This window comes from Fundulus heteroclitus, chromosome 24 (genome assembly GCF_011125445.2).
Source record: "Fundulus heteroclitus isolate FHET01 chromosome 24, MU-UCD_Fhet_4.1, whole genome shotgun sequence".
In the NCBI taxonomy this organism is placed as follows: domain Eukaryota; kingdom Metazoa; phylum Chordata; class Actinopteri; order Cyprinodontiformes; family Fundulidae; genus Fundulus; species Fundulus heteroclitus.
In genome coordinates this window covers 28204810-28224308 of record NC_046384.1, presented here as the reverse complement: position 1 = coordinate 28224308, position 19499 = coordinate 28204810, and the positions used below count along the sequence as shown (strand labels likewise).

At 39.7% G+C, this 19499-nt stretch overlaps 2 protein-coding genes and 1 long non-coding RNA gene across 3 annotated transcripts; all 3 read left to right on the top strand.

The window, feature by feature from the left end:
- Window positions 1-269: 269 nt before the first annotated feature.
- Window positions 270-5396, top strand: LOC118557933. The gene is made up of 2 exons (XM_036128437.1): window positions 270-306; window positions 3826-5396. Exon 2 carries the CDS (start codon window positions 3894-3896, stop codon window positions 5388-5390), a length of 1497 nt encoding a protein of 498 aa, XP_035984330.1. The 5' UTR covers window positions 270-306; window positions 3826-3893; the 3' UTR covers window positions 5391-5396.
- Window positions 5397-5526: 130 nt separating this feature from the next.
- On the top strand, window positions 5527-5957 carry LOC110367792. The gene is made up of 3 exons (XR_002427713.2): window positions 5527-5570; window positions 5649-5824; window positions 5898-5957. It is a non-coding gene; the product is annotated as an uncharacterized LOC110367792 (long non-coding RNA).
- Window positions 5958-11437: 5480 nt separating this feature from the next.
- On the top strand, window positions 11438-17331 carry igfbp5a (insulin-like growth factor binding protein 5a). Its single transcript, XM_012858892.3, has 4 exons — window positions 11438-12112; window positions 16410-16573; window positions 16756-16875; window positions 16974-17331. Exons 1-4 carry the CDS (start codon window positions 11785-11787, stop codon window positions 17109-17111), a joined length of 750 nt encoding a protein of 249 aa, XP_012714346.1. The 5' UTR covers window positions 11438-11784; the 3' UTR covers window positions 17112-17331.
- The last annotated feature ends 2168 nt before the right edge of the window (window positions 17332-19499 follow it).

Here is a 19499-nt window from a genome sequence, read left to right as displayed (position 1 = left end):
TTAATTGATATATACAAGACCTAAACATACTCTATAAACATTCACTTTATTTTTTGTATGTTGTGTTTCCTGATTGAAATGGTGGGTGCTAAATTGACAATAATGGCATAAAAAATAATGAATTATTCTAATGCCACTTTTTCTGCACAGACCCCTAGTGCAAGGTTTAATAGTGTCATATTCCAGGTCTGGGTGCAGGTCTGGACTCTCTCTCTCTCTTCTCTGCAGGGTGTGATGGGCAGGTGCTCCCCATCACTGCTAATTAGAGCCCTTCTTAAGGAGCAGAAACCAGGAGGAGGGCGTCAGGAACTGGGGGCGTCAGAACAGGATTTTGTGGAAGAACCAGAAGCAGCTGAAGCGGAGGGGGAGGAGTGCGGACGGTAGAGGAAGTCGACAGCTGGCTTGGAGCGGAATTTGAATAGACGGAGCAGAATTGACACAAAGTTGCTGAACGTGTGCGGTTGGTAAAAACTGGTTTGTGACTGGACTGCTATGGCGTCTCAGGTTGAGGATGAAGGAGATGATGAGATGGATTTAGGAGACTGGACTCCAGTGCGTGGTAGTAGAGGGTCGGGAAGAGAGAGAAGAGAAGGAAATGTGTCAGAGACACAAAGTAGTAAACGGAGTCTGGAAGGAAACAGTTCGGATGAAAATAATGTAGGGTGTAAGAGAATAGTTCGGGAGGAAGCTAAACTAATAATAAAGTTTAGAAAGGAGGATGAAGGTATTCATCTTAGTCCGTTGGCTTTGTCGAGAGAATTAAAAAAGAAGTTTGGAGAGCTGACATTCGCTAAGATACTTAGAGATGGGAATCTGTTGGTTACAGTGAGGAATGAAGAACAGAAAAATAAAGTAATGAGCACCCAAAGTATTTGTAAAAAAATGATTACTCAGGTAAAGATTGTGGGAGAGGATAAAGTAGTAAGAGGGGTGATTACAGGTATTCCAGTGGAGGAAGATCTAGAAAAGTTCCGAAGAAGTATTTATGGAGGAGAAGTAAGTAAAATTAAAAGGTTGATGAGAACAGTTGAAGGTGAAAGAATGGAAAGTCTATCAGTAATGCTGGAGTTTCAAACAAATGTTCTTCCTGAAAGGGTAAAAGTTGGGTGTATGTGCTTTCCTGTGAGGCCATATATCCCTCCGCCTCTCAGGTGCTATAAATGCCAGAGATATGGACACATCGCAGCAGCATGTAGGGGAAAACAAAGATGTCCAAAGTGTGGAGGAGAGCATAGCTATGAAGAATGTAAAAATGGGAAGGATACTTGCTGTAATTGCGGAGGGCAACACAGAGTGACTTATGGAGGATGTGAGGTCAGAAGAAAAGCAATGGAAATCGAACAAGTTAAAGTCACCAATAATATAAGTTATGCAGAAGCTGCTAAAAGAGTGAAGCCAAAAGAAGTGATAAGGAAAGTTCAACCAAATCCAACACCAGAACAAAGACAGAGTGGAACTGAAAATGTGCTAACAGTTGAAAAGATATTGTTGTTCATTGCATATGTCATAAATTGTACAGATCAAGTTAAGCAAAAAACAGAAAAAATCAAAATAATTGTGAAAGGGGCAGAGAGGTTTTTTGGTATAAAGGACATATCCTGGGAGCACATAAATAAGAGGCTAGGGGCAGGAGGACATGAAGACAAAAACTGAAAATCTTACAATGGAACGCTAGAAGCCTTATTGCAAACGGACAAGAGTTTAAAGGATTTGTTAGAGAATTTAAAGAAGATATAGACATTTTATGTATTCAGGAAACTTGGCTTAAACCAAATCTTGATTTTGTTATAAAAGGATATGAAAGCATTAGAAGAGACAGAGAGGGTGGATCTGGAGGAGGGTGTATAACATTCGTAAAACAGGGAATTCAATTTAGACTACTGGCTAAAGGAAGAGAGTTAGAATACATAGTTACAGAAATTTGGACAGTAAATGGGTCATTTAAAATAATCAACTTCTATAATCCATGTAAAAGACTTTCAATAGATTTAATGGAGGAACTTGGGGTGTATTTAGAGGGTAAGGTTATATGGTGTGGGGACTTTAATGGGCATAGTACACTATGGGGTCATCATAATGATCAAAATGGGGATATAATAGAAGAAATAATGGATGTTAAAAATTTGGTTTGTCTAAATGATGGAAGTGGAACAAGAATTAATGTTAGAGATAACACAGAGTCAGCAATTGATTTGACATTAGTTTCAAATTCTATAGCAGGTGTTTGTTTATGGCAAGTAATTAATAAAACAACTATAGGAAGTGATCATTATCCTATTGTGATTGAAATAAAGTTAAATATAGAAAGGTATTGTATAAAAGGGGTAAAGAAATGGTGTTTTAAGTCAGCAGATTGGGAAACATTTAGGAACAGTAGTGAAATGAAAATGTTAAAAGTGGATATGAACAGTAGTATTGATGAAATCAATTTTTCTATATGTAAAGCTATTTTAGAAGCTGCTAATCAGGCTATAAGGAAGAAAGGTGGGGGAAGGGAAAGAAGGTTGGTGCCCTGGTGGACATCAGAATGTAAGGAGATTATCAGGAAACGAAATAAAGCTTTCAAATTATTAAAAAGAAATCACAATTTTCAGAATCTGAATAACTACAAGAAATTACAAGCAAATGTAAGAAGAATTATTAAAAATGCAAAAAGAGAGTATTGGAGGAGTTTCTGTAATTCAGTAGGAAGGGAGACAGATATTTCTAAGGTGTGGGCAACAATTAAAAGGATGAATGGGATTAAAAGAGTGAGTGGATATCCAATATTAGATGATGGAGAAATAACAGCAGTTACTGACAGAGAAAAGGCAAAAATGTTAGTAAATACTTTTGTTAAAATTCATAGCTCTGAAAATATTAGTGAAGAAGGAAAAAAAGGAAGAGAAAAGACTATTTTAGAAAACAAGTATTTATTACAGCAAATAGAAGATAAAAACGAACCGTTGAACATGTCTTTTACAATAACAGAACTGAATAGGGCTTTTAAAAAATATAAATTATCAGCTCCAGGAAAAGATAACATTTATTATATTATGATTAGTAATTTAAGTGAAAATTCTAAAAATATTTTATTAGAAATGTATAATAGGGTGTGGGAAGATGGGGAATTGCCAAAGAGTTGGAAGGAAGCTGTAATTATTCCAATTAGAAAACCAGGGAAAAATGAGACAAAACCAGGAAATTATCGGCCGATAGCTTTAACATCTAACTTATGTAAAATAATGGAGAGAATGATAAATGAAAGATTAATATATTATATGGAGAGCAAGCAACTTATATCATCTTATCAGAGTGGTTTCAGGAGAGGTAGAAGTACAATGGATCCAGTTTTATGCTTAGAGCATGAAATTAGAAAGGCACAGGTGAATAAAGAGAGTGTCGTGGCAGTATTTTTTGATATTGAGAGAGCATATGATATGATGTGGAGGGAAGGGTTATTAATTAAAATTAGAAGAATGGGGATAAATGGTCATATGTTTAGATGGATTAAAAATTTTCTAGAAGAAAGACAAATACAAGTGAGGATAGGGAAGGATTATTCTGAGAGTTTGAAAATAGAAAATGGGACACCACAGGGAAGTATAGTAAGTCCGTTATTATTTTCAGTGATAGTTAATGATATGTTTAAAGAAATAGAGGGTGGAATGGGATTCTCATTATTTGCAGATGATGGAGCAATGTGGAAAAGAGGAAGAAACTTGGAATTTATTGTAAAGAAACTTCAGGGAGCAATTGCAGTTGTAGAAAAATGGTCATATAAATGGGGATTCAAATTTTCTGTAGAGAAAACTAAAATAATGTTTTTTACAAGAAAAAGAGTTGATGGAAAAGCTAACTTAAAATTATATGGTCAGGATTTGGAAAGAGTTAAACAATTTAAATTTCTTGGGATGTGGTTTGATGAAAGAATGACATGGGGGGTGCACATTAAAAAAATAATCGATAAATGTAGAAAGGTGCTAAATATAATGAGGTGTTTAGTTGGAACAGAGTGGGGAGCTGATAGAAAATCATTAAAAGCAATTTATACTGGGTTAATCAGGTCAGTACTTGACTATGGATGTATAGTCTATAACTCAGCAGCAGATACAAATCTACATAAGTTAAATATTATTCAACATCAGGCTTTAAGAATATGTACTGGAGCTTTTAAAACATCGTCAACAGCAGCATTACAGGTTGAAATGGGAGAAATGCCTCTTAAAGTTAGAAGGGATCAATTATCATTAAACTACTGGTCAAATTTACAGGGGCAAAGGAAGGATCATCCAACATTAGAGGTGCTTAAACCTGGATGGGAAAAAGAAAAGAAACAATTAAAGAGCTTTGGATGGGTAATAAAAAATAAAGTCAATGAAATGAATTTAAATCAGTTAGATATATGTCAGACAGTTCCGTTAACAACAATACCACCTTGGATACTTCCTGATGCTAAAGTTGATCTTGCATTATTAGAAAAGAAGGAAAAAGAAAAATATCATATTATGAATAAATATATAGTATTAGAACACTTAAATAAATATTATAATTATATACAAATATATACAGATGCATCAAAAAATACATCTAATAGGGTAGGGATAGCATTTATAATACCACAGTTTCATATTAAGATAGGAAAAAGGATTAGTGATGGAGTTTCAGTGTATACAGGAGAAATGCTAGCTTTGCTTTTAGCAGTTCAATGGGTGGAAGAGGTAAGACCATTAAAATCTATCATTTGCTCAGATTCTAGTTCATCATTAATCAGTTTGCAAAATAATCAGTCAGACAGTAGACCTGATATATTAATTGAAATACAACAAACGCTTTACAGAATAAATATGATGGGGTTAGTAGTAAATTTTGTTTGGGTTCCGGCACATAACGAGATTAAAGGAAATGAAATGGCAGACAGAATGGCTAAGGAGAGTACAAATAAGGTAAGGGTAGATATTAATGTTAGTTTTGGTATAACAGAAATAAAGGGTATAATTAAACAAAAAGCCAAAGATAGGTGGCAAAAGTTATGGGATGAAGAAAGGAAAGGAAGGTGGCTTTATAAAATACAAAAGAGAATTGGACAAATGAGAATAACAGAAAGGAACAGGAGAGAAGAGATAATTATTTCACGACTTAGAATGGGACACACTGGATTGAATAGATCATTATTTTTGATAGGTAAACATCAGACAGGGAAATGTGACTGTGGGGAAGATGAGACTGTGGAACATGTCATTTTGAATTGTAATAAATATTGGATTCAGAGAAACAGGTTGACAAGTAAACTTAGTAACATGAAAATTAAACTTGATATTGTTGATTTATTGCGAAAGGAATCAGGAAGCAGAGGATACCAGGTCATATTTGAGTTTTTGAAACAGAGTAGGTTGTATAATAGGATATAGTTTTTTTTTTTTTTTTTTTTTTTTTTTTTTTTTTTTCTTTTTTTTTTTTGTCATGCGGTCCACACTCCATACCAGTTGGTGGCGGTAATGCTCACCTAAACGTTATTTGCCAACCGCCAATAAAAAAATCAAGAAGAAGAAGAAGAAGGAGGGCGTCAGTTCTTCCACGCTTCCAGCGTGGTACATGACTGACCTCACTCTTTCTTCTAAACTTACTCCAAGACCAGTCCTAATTCCCTGTCTCTGTATTCTTCCTAGAACCATTTTTTTCAAACTCCAAGAACCAAGATTCCTCTGATCACCTGCCTGCATTAGTCCCCCTCCTTGAGCTCACCTGCCTGTCCGCCCTCCTACACCATCTGCACTGGAGTAGAGAGACACTGGATTTGCACGCGGACACCACCCTCCCTGGCTCTTGCCAAGCCTCAGCCTCTGTGAGTTTAGCTCTCTCCACATTCTCTTCAGCTACGGCCCGTTACTCACCATTTCCCTCGTCCTTCCAAGCAGACCTGAAGACGATCCCGCCTGACAGCACCACCCCTGTGACCCAGCACTTTGACAATAAACCTTATTTAACTAAACTGCCTGTCTCCGTGGTTACCTTGATTCAGAGTCATTCTTTTCTAAACATGACAAATAGAGGAAGCCCAAAGGGTTATAGCTTTACTTAAGTAACCTTTTCTCAACCGAGATGCCTTAATAAATCAAAGACCTACATCAAATATTCCTTTTTTTTATCTAAAATTCTTGAAAAAAAAATAGTTGCTAATTGTGTAAGCGTTTGTGCAGTAACTGTCAAAATCCCATGGTCTATGATTACATTTGTGACTTCTGTATTTTTTGGTCTTGTATTTTGAGTTATTTCTTTAGTTTCTTGGCTGTGCTTGTACTAATTTCATGGTCATGTGTGGTTACTCGCTTTGTGTCCATGTCACAAATCATAATGCCGCTACGTCTGATCTGGTTGCCTTTTGGTAATCATCCCCAAAATATGACATGTATTGAAACGTTTGAGTTTTTAGTTACACTTCAGAGCTCGCCATAGCACTGAAAGATATATATATATATATATATATATATAATATATATATATATATGTATTATATATATATATATATATATATATATATATATATATGTATTATATATATATATATATATATATATATATATATATATATAAAGCAGGTAGTCAGCTACAGGTTGTGCTTGTTTTCCTACTTATAAAGATGAGAGAGGTCTGTGATTTTCATTATAGGTACACTTAAACTATGAAAGACAAAATAAGAAAAAAATCCAGGAAGTCACATTTTAGGATTTCTTTTTTTTTCTTTTTTTTTTATATTATGGTGGATTATAATACGTAATTGATCAGTAAATAATGTTCAACTAAATAGGCCTGAACCCCCTCAACCAAATAATCAACAAGTCATGGTTATGGATACTGACTCAGAAGGGGCCACTATCAAAAATTTAAAGATTCTTTATTGTCACCGCATGTTACCATGGTGAAATTTCTTTTTGGCCACTCCGGCTAAGAGTACACATAAAAAGACAAACAGGCAATGAACAAGGGTTACAATGTCTTTTTCTTCTCATTATAGTGTTCGAAAGATTAAAAAAGTAAAAAAGATGAAGATTCAAAATTCTGTATGAAGTAGTTGCTCTTCATGAGTCACAAATAACAAATGAGGTAATAAGGTGCTTTTGTGCAACGATGGTTTGAGGCTTCATTTACAGAAACATGTATTTAGATATTGTGAGATAATAGTGTGCAGGTGGGCAATAACATTAAAGTGATGGTAACATATGATGGGCTAGTAACAGTGGGATGATCTTTAACGTGTTGGACTGCAGTCTCCCATCGGGGTGGGGGGGTTGAGCTCGCAGCTCTTGTGAAGAAACTGTTTCTAAGTTTATTTGTTTTGGCTTTGAGGTTTACCTTCAGCACATTACCTGGGTGGGTGATATCAGTGAAGGAGCGTCTGGCCCTTCTAGTAAATCGAGTCCAGATCCTGCAGACGGCATCCCACAATCCCCTGCGCTGTTCTCACCACCCATGCTATATCCTTCCTCTCCTGAACTGTGCAGCTCCCATACCATACAGTTATGCTGACACATAACACATTCTCTGTGGTAGCTCTATAGCAGTTTTTTAGCAGCTTAGTGGAATGTCCATTCCTTTTCAGTCCTGGGTGAATAGGGAGAAGAGAGCAGGGCTCCGGACACGATGGACCTTACCAGAGGGGCCGCTTTTCATTGGCTGATGCCCATTCTACGTCATAGAGTGGCTACAACGTGCGAAGAAGTCTCACAAACACAAGCTAATGTAGTGCTAGACTACTACTGTACTAGCATACCGGCATAAAGTTTTCGAATCAACAATCGAAAAATAATGGTTCTCCATTGCCAGTGGGGTATCTGTACTGGTGATGTCAGATATCCTGATCGTATTTGTGGTCGGAAAATTCACAGATTTCCAAAATCAGGAGCAGAATGCCGGGCTTGGATCAAAGCTTGTGCACGACAACATGAGCAGCTCAACCTTCGTAGGATCAACAAGAACAAGGGAGTGTGTGCTGGTGTAAGTATTATTGCTTTGCTTTAATACTTAACGCAAAGAAATAATACTTATTGCTTTTTATTTTTTTATTTATTTGGAGGCATCGCGTGGCTCAAATACCTTTAACTCATCCAAAAATGATGACATGAACTTGTTAGTTCCTCTGTCCATTGTTGTAGATGATATTTGTTCAAAATCAGGCAGAAATGACGCACTAATCGAGTCGGGAATACTCCGCAAAGAATCAGTCCAAGTGGAAGACGCAATGTTTACATAGAAACTTCCATAGAATTAAAGCGCCGCGAGGCTTTGTTTGTGAGACTTCAGATTTTTTAGGTCAGTTGTGGGCGGAGCTTGGTAAGGTCCATCCTGCGGCATTCCTGTGTTGAGGATCAGTGGAGCAGATGTGAGTTTCCCTATCCTCACCACCTGGGGCCTGTTGGTGAGGAAGTCACTGATCCAGGAGCAGAGAGGTGTGGATAATCCCATGTTATGGAGCTTCAGAGCCAGCATGTCTGGTAGCACAGTGTTGAATGCTGAGCCGAAGTCCGCGAAGAGCATCCTAACATAGCTGTTAGGATGCTGACCTGACACCATGTCTGGACCTGCAGCCTTGTTGGTGTTGACCTTTTTCAGGGAAGAGGTCACTTGGTGGAGCTGCAGGATGAGAGGGACGATCAGCCACCTCCTGTACATCGATGACATAAAGCTGTATGTTAAGAGTGAGCGAGACATTGACCCGCTGAAACAAACCACCAGGATCTACAGCCGGGACATCGGAATGTCATACGGACTCAGAGAAATCTGGTCACCCGGTAACGTTGATGCTGCTATTTCATCAGTGTTGTCCAATCTACCAAATATTAATTCTTTAAAAGAACACCAGAGAACAGTTTTGAAGGCTTTTGTTAGTGGAAACGATTACTTCGGTTTTGATGTGAGTGGTTGAAGTAGCATGTCAGTAAAGATGATGGACAAGTGGTTTATCCAATCATGTGCAAGGATTTTTAACAAGGCCCCTCCTTCTGAAATACATCTCCAATGGAGCAATCCCAGGTGGTTGTGTGGAGCTTTGCGGAACAAAATCCATCTGACAAGAGTCAGTTTAGTTAACAAAGTTAACAACACCATGCATCCATCCATCCATTGTTGCTACATAATCATCTTTATTGTCATTGCAACGCACAATCCAATGAAATGTATTCTCTGCATTTAACCCATCCCCTTGGGGAGCAGTGGGCAACCACTATGCGGTGCAATCTGTGGGAAGGGTGCCTGAGTGGTAGTGAATGGCAGTGTGTGGGAGTTGAACCCAGAACCTGGACACAACCGGGACACAAGCGCAATGCACTAACCACTAGGCCACCAGTGCCCTACATACTCATTCAGGACTTGATGTTATTGCCGTGGGTTCCTTCAATAGCAAACATTTTTAACTATATAAGTAATAAACAAACTTGTTTTTTTTTTGTTTTGTTTTTTCCCAGGTTCCCCAGGTTCGGGTCCGGTCCGCTCCCTCTCCCAAGAACATCTCAAGTCTCCGATAGATGCGGAGCCCATCCCCCCACGTCCTGCCCTCCTCCGCTGCGTTGGCAGGCGCCTTGGCCCTCTGGCGCGTTGACGGTCCTCGGGTTTGGGGCGGGTTCCCGGGTGGGCGCCGGCCCATTCCCGGCGGTGGCTTCGCGGGGCCTGGCCCCCCGGGGGGAGGCCGGGGCCCCTGCCGCGGGGGCGGGGCGCCCCTGGGGCCTCTGGCCCCCAGGGCCCATGGCCAGGACCACATCAGCGCGGCCGGCTGCCGGCGGAGCCCATGGGCTCGTCCCCGCGGCTCTTGGGGGCTTCGGCATTGCGGTGGCTGGGGGATTTCCTCGGGGTCGTCTCTCCTCTTTCCTCGGGGGTGGGGGTTGCTGATTTCCTGTGAAGGCCCCTCTCGGGCGCACTGCTTTGGGGGCCCCTTTGGGAGTCCGGGGTTATGGGTCCCCTGACCCCTGCCTCTGTGCTCGGGGAAGGTGGGTCTTCGGTTCTCCACAACCACTATCGAACTATTTCCTTCTGGATAAATTTTCACCTAAACTAGTGCACTCTCACAAACTCCCACAGGTGCTGGGTCCCAGGTATTAAATGTTCACTTATATACAGAAAGGCTATAATTTATTTATTTACTTTCTTTTACTTTCTTTTTTAGGTATCACATTACACATGTCAGCTTAAATAATAATACATATGATTTAGCAATGGTATCAAGGTGTTACACGATTGTATCTGTTGCTTTATGTCTGTTGGTTGTGCTGTTCTTTTTGTGTCTCTTTCCAGGTGATGGAGCAGACAGAGGACGTTTTATCATTCTCTTCCTTTTATCTCTTCTTTCTTTCACCTCTTTCTTTTTTTTTCTCTTCTTGTTTTTCTTTTACTCTCCTACTTTCCCATTGTAGTGTCCATATAATTTGAAATTCTCCCTGCAGGAATCACAATAAAGCTATTTACACGCACAAATCAAGCGGAGCATTATGGCGAAAGCTGTTTGCTCCACTTGTGAAAGTAAAATCTGTCAAGCTCTATTTGGCATTAAGATATCAATTCTTATTGCCACATTGCTAGACAGGACACTGGGGAAAAAAAAAGTAATAAACAAACTTTACTGCATAGTTTAAACCTTGGAATATATGTGAACGACTTTGAATATTTCTATATGGTTAGATTAGAAAGAATTTACTTTATATTTCTGTATATCAGTTGGATGTATTATTATTATTATATATATATTTTTTCTTTGGTGTTTGTTTGATTTAGTTGTTTGTTTGTTTGGTTTGGTTTTGTCAAAGGCCTTGAGAGAAAATGTGAATATAAATAAACCGAACTGAAATGATTACTGCTGAGCCATCTCATCTTCTCTTCTCCCAAATTCTGGAGGCAGTCTCTGAATAAACCTTCCTCTATGGGGGAAAGTGTTGTCATTTTTACAAGATATAGTTCAGTCCCTAAAAGTGTGAATTATGTATTGCCAGCAATAGCAGAATTTCAGCTTGATATATCTCTGGACTGAGACTGCCTTCTCTTCGTTGTGCACAAAATCTAGACTCATTGCTGAAAATCAGCAGTACACGTCACATCAGACCAGATACCTGGTTGACAACACTCTGGCTGTCAGTAACTCAAAACGTCAGCCAGAAGCAGCTGCTCGATACAGGTGCAAATAAAATATTACCTAAACAAAAAGGTATTTTTTTGTGTGTTTAGTTAGATTATCTCTCCTATAATCCCAGTAAAATCTGTAGCCAACTAATCAGTCAACCCTTGCAGATGCAGAGATACGTTTTCTCCAGGACTATGGGCTCAGATCTGGAGGCTTGCCAGCCTCCGCCCTGAGAAATCAGCCTCGCAGTGCAGAGTTGACAAGTGCGCCTCCCCCCTCTCCAAACGTTGTTTGACAAGCCCATCTTTATAGGCTTTGCCTCAGGCGGTTTCCTTTTTTAAAAAGGCAAGCTCAAAGCCACAGATTACACATTCTGCTCACAGTCCGTGTGCGGGTGAAACGACCTGCAGAGAGAGCCGCAGAGAGTCAGTGGGCACCTCGGCTTTGGAGACGAGCGGCGCCGAGCATCACTTTAAGAGGAGATACTTCAGGGTCTGGATAGTTTTATATTAATCTGGGTCATTGTGGGCTTCATGCATCGGATGCACCTGTGGATGCACCTTTCCCCCTGATGTTTGGACTGAAACCTGCAACACCCAGGAGATTCCTTGCAGCTCTCAGCCGATAGTCCTTTCAGTTCACCAGCCTGCATTTTTTTTTTTAATATATATATATTATTATTATTAGAGGAATAGCGCGAGATGGTTCTGGGAGTTCTCTTCCTGGCGGTCTCTCTATTCAGCATCACCGGCGGCGGGGCGTCTTACGTGCCGTGCGAGCCGTGCGACTCCAAAGCCCTGTCCATGTGTCCACCGGTGCCCGTGGGCTGCCAGCTGGTGAAGGAGCCCGGCTGCGGCTGCTGCATGACGTGCGCGCTGGAGGAGGGCCAGCCGTGCGGCGTGTACACGGGGCCGTGCACGCGCGGACTCCGCTGCTTGCCCAAGAGCGGAGAGGAGAAGCCGCTCCACGCGCTCCTGCACGGTCGGGGCTTGTGCACGAACGAAAAGCTGTACAAGCATCCACCAAAAGGTATGCCTCCTGAAAGAAACGTGTTGCGCATTCTCAGATTGCCGTTTTGCATTAAAGAATGCATTTTTTTAAAAAAATATGTAAAGGTCTATTACGATGTCAGTCTTCCCTCCTATTAGTGTAGCCAGTGGTGGTTCTAGACCACATTTACCAGGGGGGCCAAGGTGGGGCCAGTGTTTTTTCACAGGGGCACAGAACAAAAAATTAAAAAAAAACAATAAAATGGCAATATTTAAATGTGTAATTATATTAAGTAAACCACTTGTGGCTCTGGAACTGCAGGTTTCAGACACCTGATCTAGCAGTTGAAAACTTTGCCCCCCAGCTCAATACAGCTAAAGTTAAACATGGAACATCTTAAGTTTTAAATTCTTTTTAGAGTAAAACTGCATAGGTAAAAAATAATATTGGTCAAAGGGACCAGTCAGTCATGTTTTTTTTTTTACCATTGGAAATAATTATGAGAAGTGTATTTATTATCATGTCTTTAGTACAGGGGCCATATCAGGGGCCAGGACCATTTCTACAGGGGCATGGGCCCCTGTTGGCCCCTGTCTAGAACCGCCCCTGAGTGTAGCACACATGCATCGTTTGAATTGCATGCAGATGCAGGATGGAGGGTTTGCTTTCTTTAACACAGGCTGAGATGTCATTGCCAAAAGGCTTAGTAACCCAGAAGTCTTTATACACGTGACCCCATGAACTCTACCAACAATCAGGCAAAGAGAACAAATCAATTTGCCATCTCAGTTTGAAAGACGTTTTTTTTATGGCTCCTATAGCTGTAAATCAGAAGGTTTGATGAGAGTGGTCCACGCCTGAGGCAACCCAGACTTAAAACAAGCTAGGGGAGCAGATTATAGGTGGTGGCTCCTTTTGAACGGCAGAGTCATTGTGTCTGCGATGATGGCAGCTTTTCATGCTGTAAAGTCATATTTTACGTGGCTCCCTTCTTCTCAGTACTTTCCTCTCTTTCATCTAACTCTTCCTCATCCACCACCTGTGCCTTTTCCCACGTCTGACCCCAACTTTTTGTTCTCTCACCATCATAGCCTCTTCTCTTCTTTCCCCTACCTGGCAATGATCCCTCTGCATTCTTATTCCCCAGTCTTATTATTCGTCTGCCTCCATTCCCATGTCCACCCTCTCAGTTCTGGCTGATGGTTCGGGTTCCCGCTGATTTTTTGTACTGTTATACTAAAGGAAATTTAGTGGGTCTTGAATTTTAGTCATAAAAATTATTTTAATTTAATCAAAAGTGTGTTATTTTGCAAATATAACATTTATTGCTGATGAAATCCAAGCAACACCAACTATTTTATTTATTAAACAAGACTGACCTATACTGAAACATTTGATTAGAATTTAAATTAAGTTTTCATTTGCCCCATAGCACTATACAGCAGAGGATGGTAGACCTAAGTCTAAGACATTTGTATGAATTATTTTCTGAATGAATATATTTATATTAGGAACATTTTTGAAAGTTAGTGGTTAAAACAGCTTCAATGTTGGAAGAATAATTTGCATTCTTTCCAGCTTTAACTATTTTAGTGAAAGTAAATGCTAAAGGCAGACTTGCTAGCTATCTTTCATCCTTAGTCCCGAGGCACATCTTTGTTTTGGCCTTCATGGAAACTTATATTCTGCCTTGCTAGAAAACATTTATAAAGTTCCTCTGGAACTAGTTTAGTGACAAGACGAATGCTCGAATCAAACTTGCTAGCAAGCTAAACCTGTTAGCCCTGGGATGGTACTTCAAAAGGAACAGCACATCATAGCTTTGGTTGTCAGATAATAGAGTTCTCAGCTTTAACTAGTTTAGCAACAGCGCTAAGGCCTAAAATTAAACTTACTAGAAAGCTACACCTATTAATTATGAGGCTAATCAACCCTAACCAACATATTAAGTTATCTTCTACTTCAAAATATTTAGGTAGCATTTGTTATCAAGATGTAGCTAATGTCTCCCTCCTCCTGTTTTGCCATGCCTTTCTTCACTTACCCCTCTGTATATAAGCTGTCCGGTTGTCATTGTTCATTGCTGTTTTCTTCCATTTCACTGCTCCAAGTTGCCTCCATTCTGTCCTGTTTCCTTGTCTCTCTTGTATGACAACCAGTCTATGCCCAGTCCAGTTCCCGCGCTTTCTCCTTGCGAGAGATCGTCTTTATTTTTACCATTAAAATCCTCAGCCTGACTTCAGTTCTGCTCTGCATTGAGTCATTGTCTAACTAAAACATGACACTCATAGGCTTTGCTAAATTGGGACAAGCAAACGAACCACATAATCTATGGCTAAGTAACAACAGCATGAAGTTTGTAAAGTTTAAAAAGTTAAGGATACATTACTACAATGTTTTCATATAATATTAACAGTTCAGATTAAGGATACATTTCTTAATTAATGAGATACATTTTGATATTTTTGCCATTTTAACCATCTTTTCCTGTGTCATCCCACTTCTTTCTGTCCACCCCCCTATTCATGTCAGGCTGTGCTGTGATTCAGCAGAACGCAGCCTGAGCGTGGGTTTACAGATCCACCGTCTGTCTGCTCATCAGCCAGCTTTCCTGCAGTGCAGGGCTGTTGCAAAAAATTGGAACCAAACCCAAATGCAAGCTGTGGAGTACTTTTTAAAACTAAAGGCACTTGATGATGTTTAAAAACTGAGCCAAAGAGCATGTGTGCACACCAGAATGCACATATGAAATCCAAAGCGGACACCATCTGTCATTTAAAGCTTAAAACATGAATATTCTAGTTGCATCTCTCAGCTTCAGGGGTTCATTCTCACATTCCAGATGTTGAATAAAAAATCTGAGTCAAAACTGAAAAATAAAAAAGGCTTTACAACAAAAAGAGAATGACGAATGACAGATCAGTCAGCACAGATCGGCTTAAAGCAGCGTGAGGATTTGCAAGTGAAAACTTGATTGGACTAACACAGGCTGACAATCTGCCTCAGCAAATTCCCAACCAGAGAAAAAAAACAGGAATCATCATAGCGAAGGGATGAATGACATAATCATAATGTCTATTGTCGTTGGTGGAGGGGCTTGGTAGATCTTAAGAATCACATATTGAAGGAGGTCATGGCCTTGTTTCGTCATTCAGTTGGCTCAGTAGCTTAGCGATAACGTCAGAGGTTACCATCAATGAAATAGAAGGGAACGCGTGACACAGCAGTAGAAGTGGGCCAACCTGGGCTTAACTCACAATTCATGGCCAATGCTAATGTAAATCAAATGCTATGTCAAGCCTTTGGCACAGAAGACCACATTCACTCTGTCTGTGGTCAGTACAAGTGGCTGTGGTTGCTTGAATAGAGGGTGGGGACAATAAGGCAAAGGGGCGAGTGCCGAGGACTGTGTTTGACACCCCCAAATTTTGAAAGAGGGATGAGAGACGCAGCATATGCAAAGTTTCCCATTTGGAGGTGTGGGCCACAAAAATGGGTTGCGGCTACTTCTCGTGCTTTGCCACATGACAGGGGTAATGGCAGGTTTGCACAGGCTTGGGTGCCAGGGTGAGACAAAATGTCTAATTTAGGTCACTTGCTATAAAAGTTTTAAAAGCCCTGGTCTACATATACCCCAGACTGGCAGCCTGACACGCCATAAATGTAGTCTCTGTCCTCTCTTATGTCAACACATTCAATCTGAAACTGGCCCGCCGCCACCAACGGTGCTAAATAAGCATTTAACTGCTGCAGTGAAATCATCACCTTGTGTTGTGACGTTACACTCCTGATTTGTGTCCTCATGTATTTTGCTTTACTTTTTAAATGTAGTCCTTTTTCAAGAGGTGTAACTCCAGATGACAGTGCTCTTGATTTTAACCCTTCTTCAAGGCATCTCATGAAGGTGGCCAAAAGAATGCTTTGAAGTCCCGGTTCGCAAATGACTATTACACCTCAGGATCATTTTGGTCAGGGGGGGGGACAACTGATAATGAGTCTTTTTAATCCAGTCATGTCTGTAATTCCCACAACAAATTACCAACCATTCTGCAGGAGACATGCTTCTCTTCTGATAACAGTAATTATGTCAGCAAATTAAGCTTCAGCAAGACTAAAGCAAGGCTTTTGGGGGGTGTCATTTTCACGTTACATATTATTTTCAAGAGACTACAGCAGCAGGACGCTTTGAGCAAGATTTGTTTTGGTATTAGGCTGCAAAATCTTTTAAAAGTGACAATGGGTTTTACAGTAAACTTGGCTTCTAAGCTGATGAATGAATCCTTATTCTCTTGTGTGTCTTTCTTTCCAAACAAAATATTATTATGATGTGTCACAGAGCCAGTTGAAACCAAGGTGCCCCTATATGGTGATCACATCAGCAGTCGGAAGGTGTATGCTGTGAAGCAAGCCAAGGACCGCAAGAAGTATATATCAAAGCTTGGATTGACCAACCACCGTGAGCCCGTACCGCCTAGCCTGGATAAAGTGGAGCCAGAATTTGTAAGTGATGTGGCGACGCAAAATATTCTTCATTGTTGCAGATTTTCTGTGCAAACTTCAGCTTAGTTCTTGTTCCCACCTTACATGAAAAGGCTGGGTTTGAAATGAATTGTAAAAGGCAGATTTTGAAGTATTTCCATGTAATTTTTGGGTTTTAACTTCCAAACTTACATTGTGTGCAGGGGCCTTGCAAAAGAAAACTTGATACTCTCATTCATAGCATGAAGGACACTTCTCGGGTTTTGACTCTTTCTTTGTATATACCCAACTGTGACAAAAAAGGATTCTTCAAGCGCAAGCAGGTTTGGATGCTTTCTTTCATGTCCTATAACTAATTCAGTTATCCAAAAAGTGAGCGTGATTTGTAACCGTCCCAATCTGGCCTCTTTTCGACTTGCAGTGTAAGCCATCTCGTGGTCGGAAACGGGGCATCTGCTGGTGCGTGGACCGATTCGGCGATAAAATACCAGGTATCAACTCCGCCCGTGGGGAACTGCAGTGCAAAGATCTTGACAGCATCAACAACAGCAACGAATGAAAGCGAACCGCCTGCATGCCCATTTTTTTTCTTAAAACCTGCCAAACACAAGCCAGCACACTTTATGACTGACAATAAGGAGAAAATGGCACAAACACTTTTATTTTTTGGTGATTGTGATGGACTGTGTTGTCTGTTGTAAAGGGGAGGCAAACTTTATCCTATATCGAAACGAGAAATATAAATAGTTTCTGTTCATAAAGGTAGCTATTATATATATATATATATATATATATATATATATATATATATATATATATATATATATATATATATATATATATATTCAAAATTATGAAAAATGCAGACAACACATATTTCAAATGTGGCTAGCTGTCCATTTGAGTTTCCTGATGTTGAACAGGAAAGGTGGCCTCCATGGGCGGCGCCAGGGGGTAGCTTGGAGTTGCTATAGCAACACCGAGATTTGTAGGATAACGGTGAGTTTCAAAATGGAGAAGTTTCTCATTCCGCCAGCAACTCCTACCTGTCCTTTAGCAACTGCTAAGCTACCGCAATGAAACAATTCTGGCGTGCCAATGTTGGCCTCCTAAACTAGAAAACATTTGCTTATATTGAATTGTTTTTGTTAAGATTAGCAGCTTTTCCATGTGCTATTTAGGTGAGATGTGGTAGATTCTCTTTCCAATAAATACCAAAAGACATGCAACATAAAACATACACACTTGAGATTATATTGAAGGTATTTCTGGAAAGGTTTAAACTGTGTTTAGAGATCAGTGCTTCGAAAAACATATGAAAAATAATTTCACTGTCATCCCATTCTTGATAAAGTAAAACATTAGAGGCAAAGTACATCTGGAAGATATTCATAATTTGCCAGCTAATGCATGTATTAGAGACAGAACAAATCAATAATACGGTTTTTGTTAAGTAATTTTCCAAAACTGTAGATTGACTTTATAGGTTTTTGTTTGGCAAGGTCATTTTATGTTTTTGTTGTTGTTGAGATAAATGATCTCTGAAGAACAGAGGGCATTAGCTTACAACCATTTGAACCTTTTAGTCAATTCCGTTACTAAGCTAATTTGTTATGGCTCATTGTAGAATTTTACATGGTAATGTAATGGGATAGCATAACCTAAAGTTATATTTTATTAGCTGTGACTATTTTCATATCCATCTTACCTAAGTGACCTAGATTAGCAAATCTTGACATTAGACTAGCGGGAAGGCTGATAAGAAACAGCCATCTGAGGCTCGGTTTTTAACACATAACTTAAAGGTATACTATGCAACCGGGGTTGATTTTCCAGCGAGGCTCCCCCCAGAGGGCGAAAGTAAAAGTGCACTGTCGTAAAGATGCTCAGCTGTTCTGGTTTCTCCGTCAAGCCAGGCGCGGTTGTTTTGAGCTTAGCAGACAGGCGAACGCAACGAAAAGTGGAAAAAACGGCAGTACAAACAATGACTAACACAGTGAAGGTCTCGCCGCCGCCGCGGTAGCGTCTCGCCAACATAAAAAAAAATAATAATAAAAAAATAAAATAAATAATAATAATAATAATAAAACTTGATATGCTTGCATGTTTATTTGACGTTAACACGCGGTTCATTGTTGTTTCTTTCGCGCGTGCATATAGTGAATGGCAGGGCAAAAACACATGGAGTTCTCGCCGTAAAGCGAGACTTCTGTGTGTGCGGGCCGTGAGCTCTTGCAAGTGCAAGTGCGGTATTTCCCCCACAGACCACCAGGGCGGCCGAGAAAACCTTTGTTCGACCTGAAATGACTCATTTAATCATCCAAAACGGTATGGAACACATTAATTAACCGAAAAATGTTGCATAGTATGCCTTTAATGTAAATCATCTAATCTTACAGATTAAAAAAATTATTAGATTGGCTGTAACTGTTTTTATATCCGTCTTTTTAAAATTAGCTCAAGCAACTCATGATCTTAGCTTAGCATGGAGACATAGAAGAAGCTGCTTCCTGGGGCTTGCTAATTTACATGTAGCCTAATCTGGTTCACTGAGTCTTAAAAACACTATCTCCGGCTGGTAGGCAATGATTTAAAAATACCTAGAATCTGGTAGAGAAATTGAAATGCTCAATGAATTAAAAATAATTGTATTTTGGTCCCGTTCTAAATGAGAACAGGATCTAGCTTTAGGTGCAAATTTAATTCCTTTAGCAGAAATTTGTGAGCCTCTGATTGTAAAATATGCTAATCAAAAAGTAGTCTATAGCCAATTTAAAGTTATTTAACTTTGGTTTGTGAAACTTTTATCCTATAGTTTTTGCAGATTCCACTGACCAATTTCAACATTGAGGCCACAGGCATTTGGATCAGTTCAACTTTAAGACTTTAAATAGCCCTAATTTAGACCTATATGTTTTCATGTAGGCATTTAAAACAAGTGGTTCGC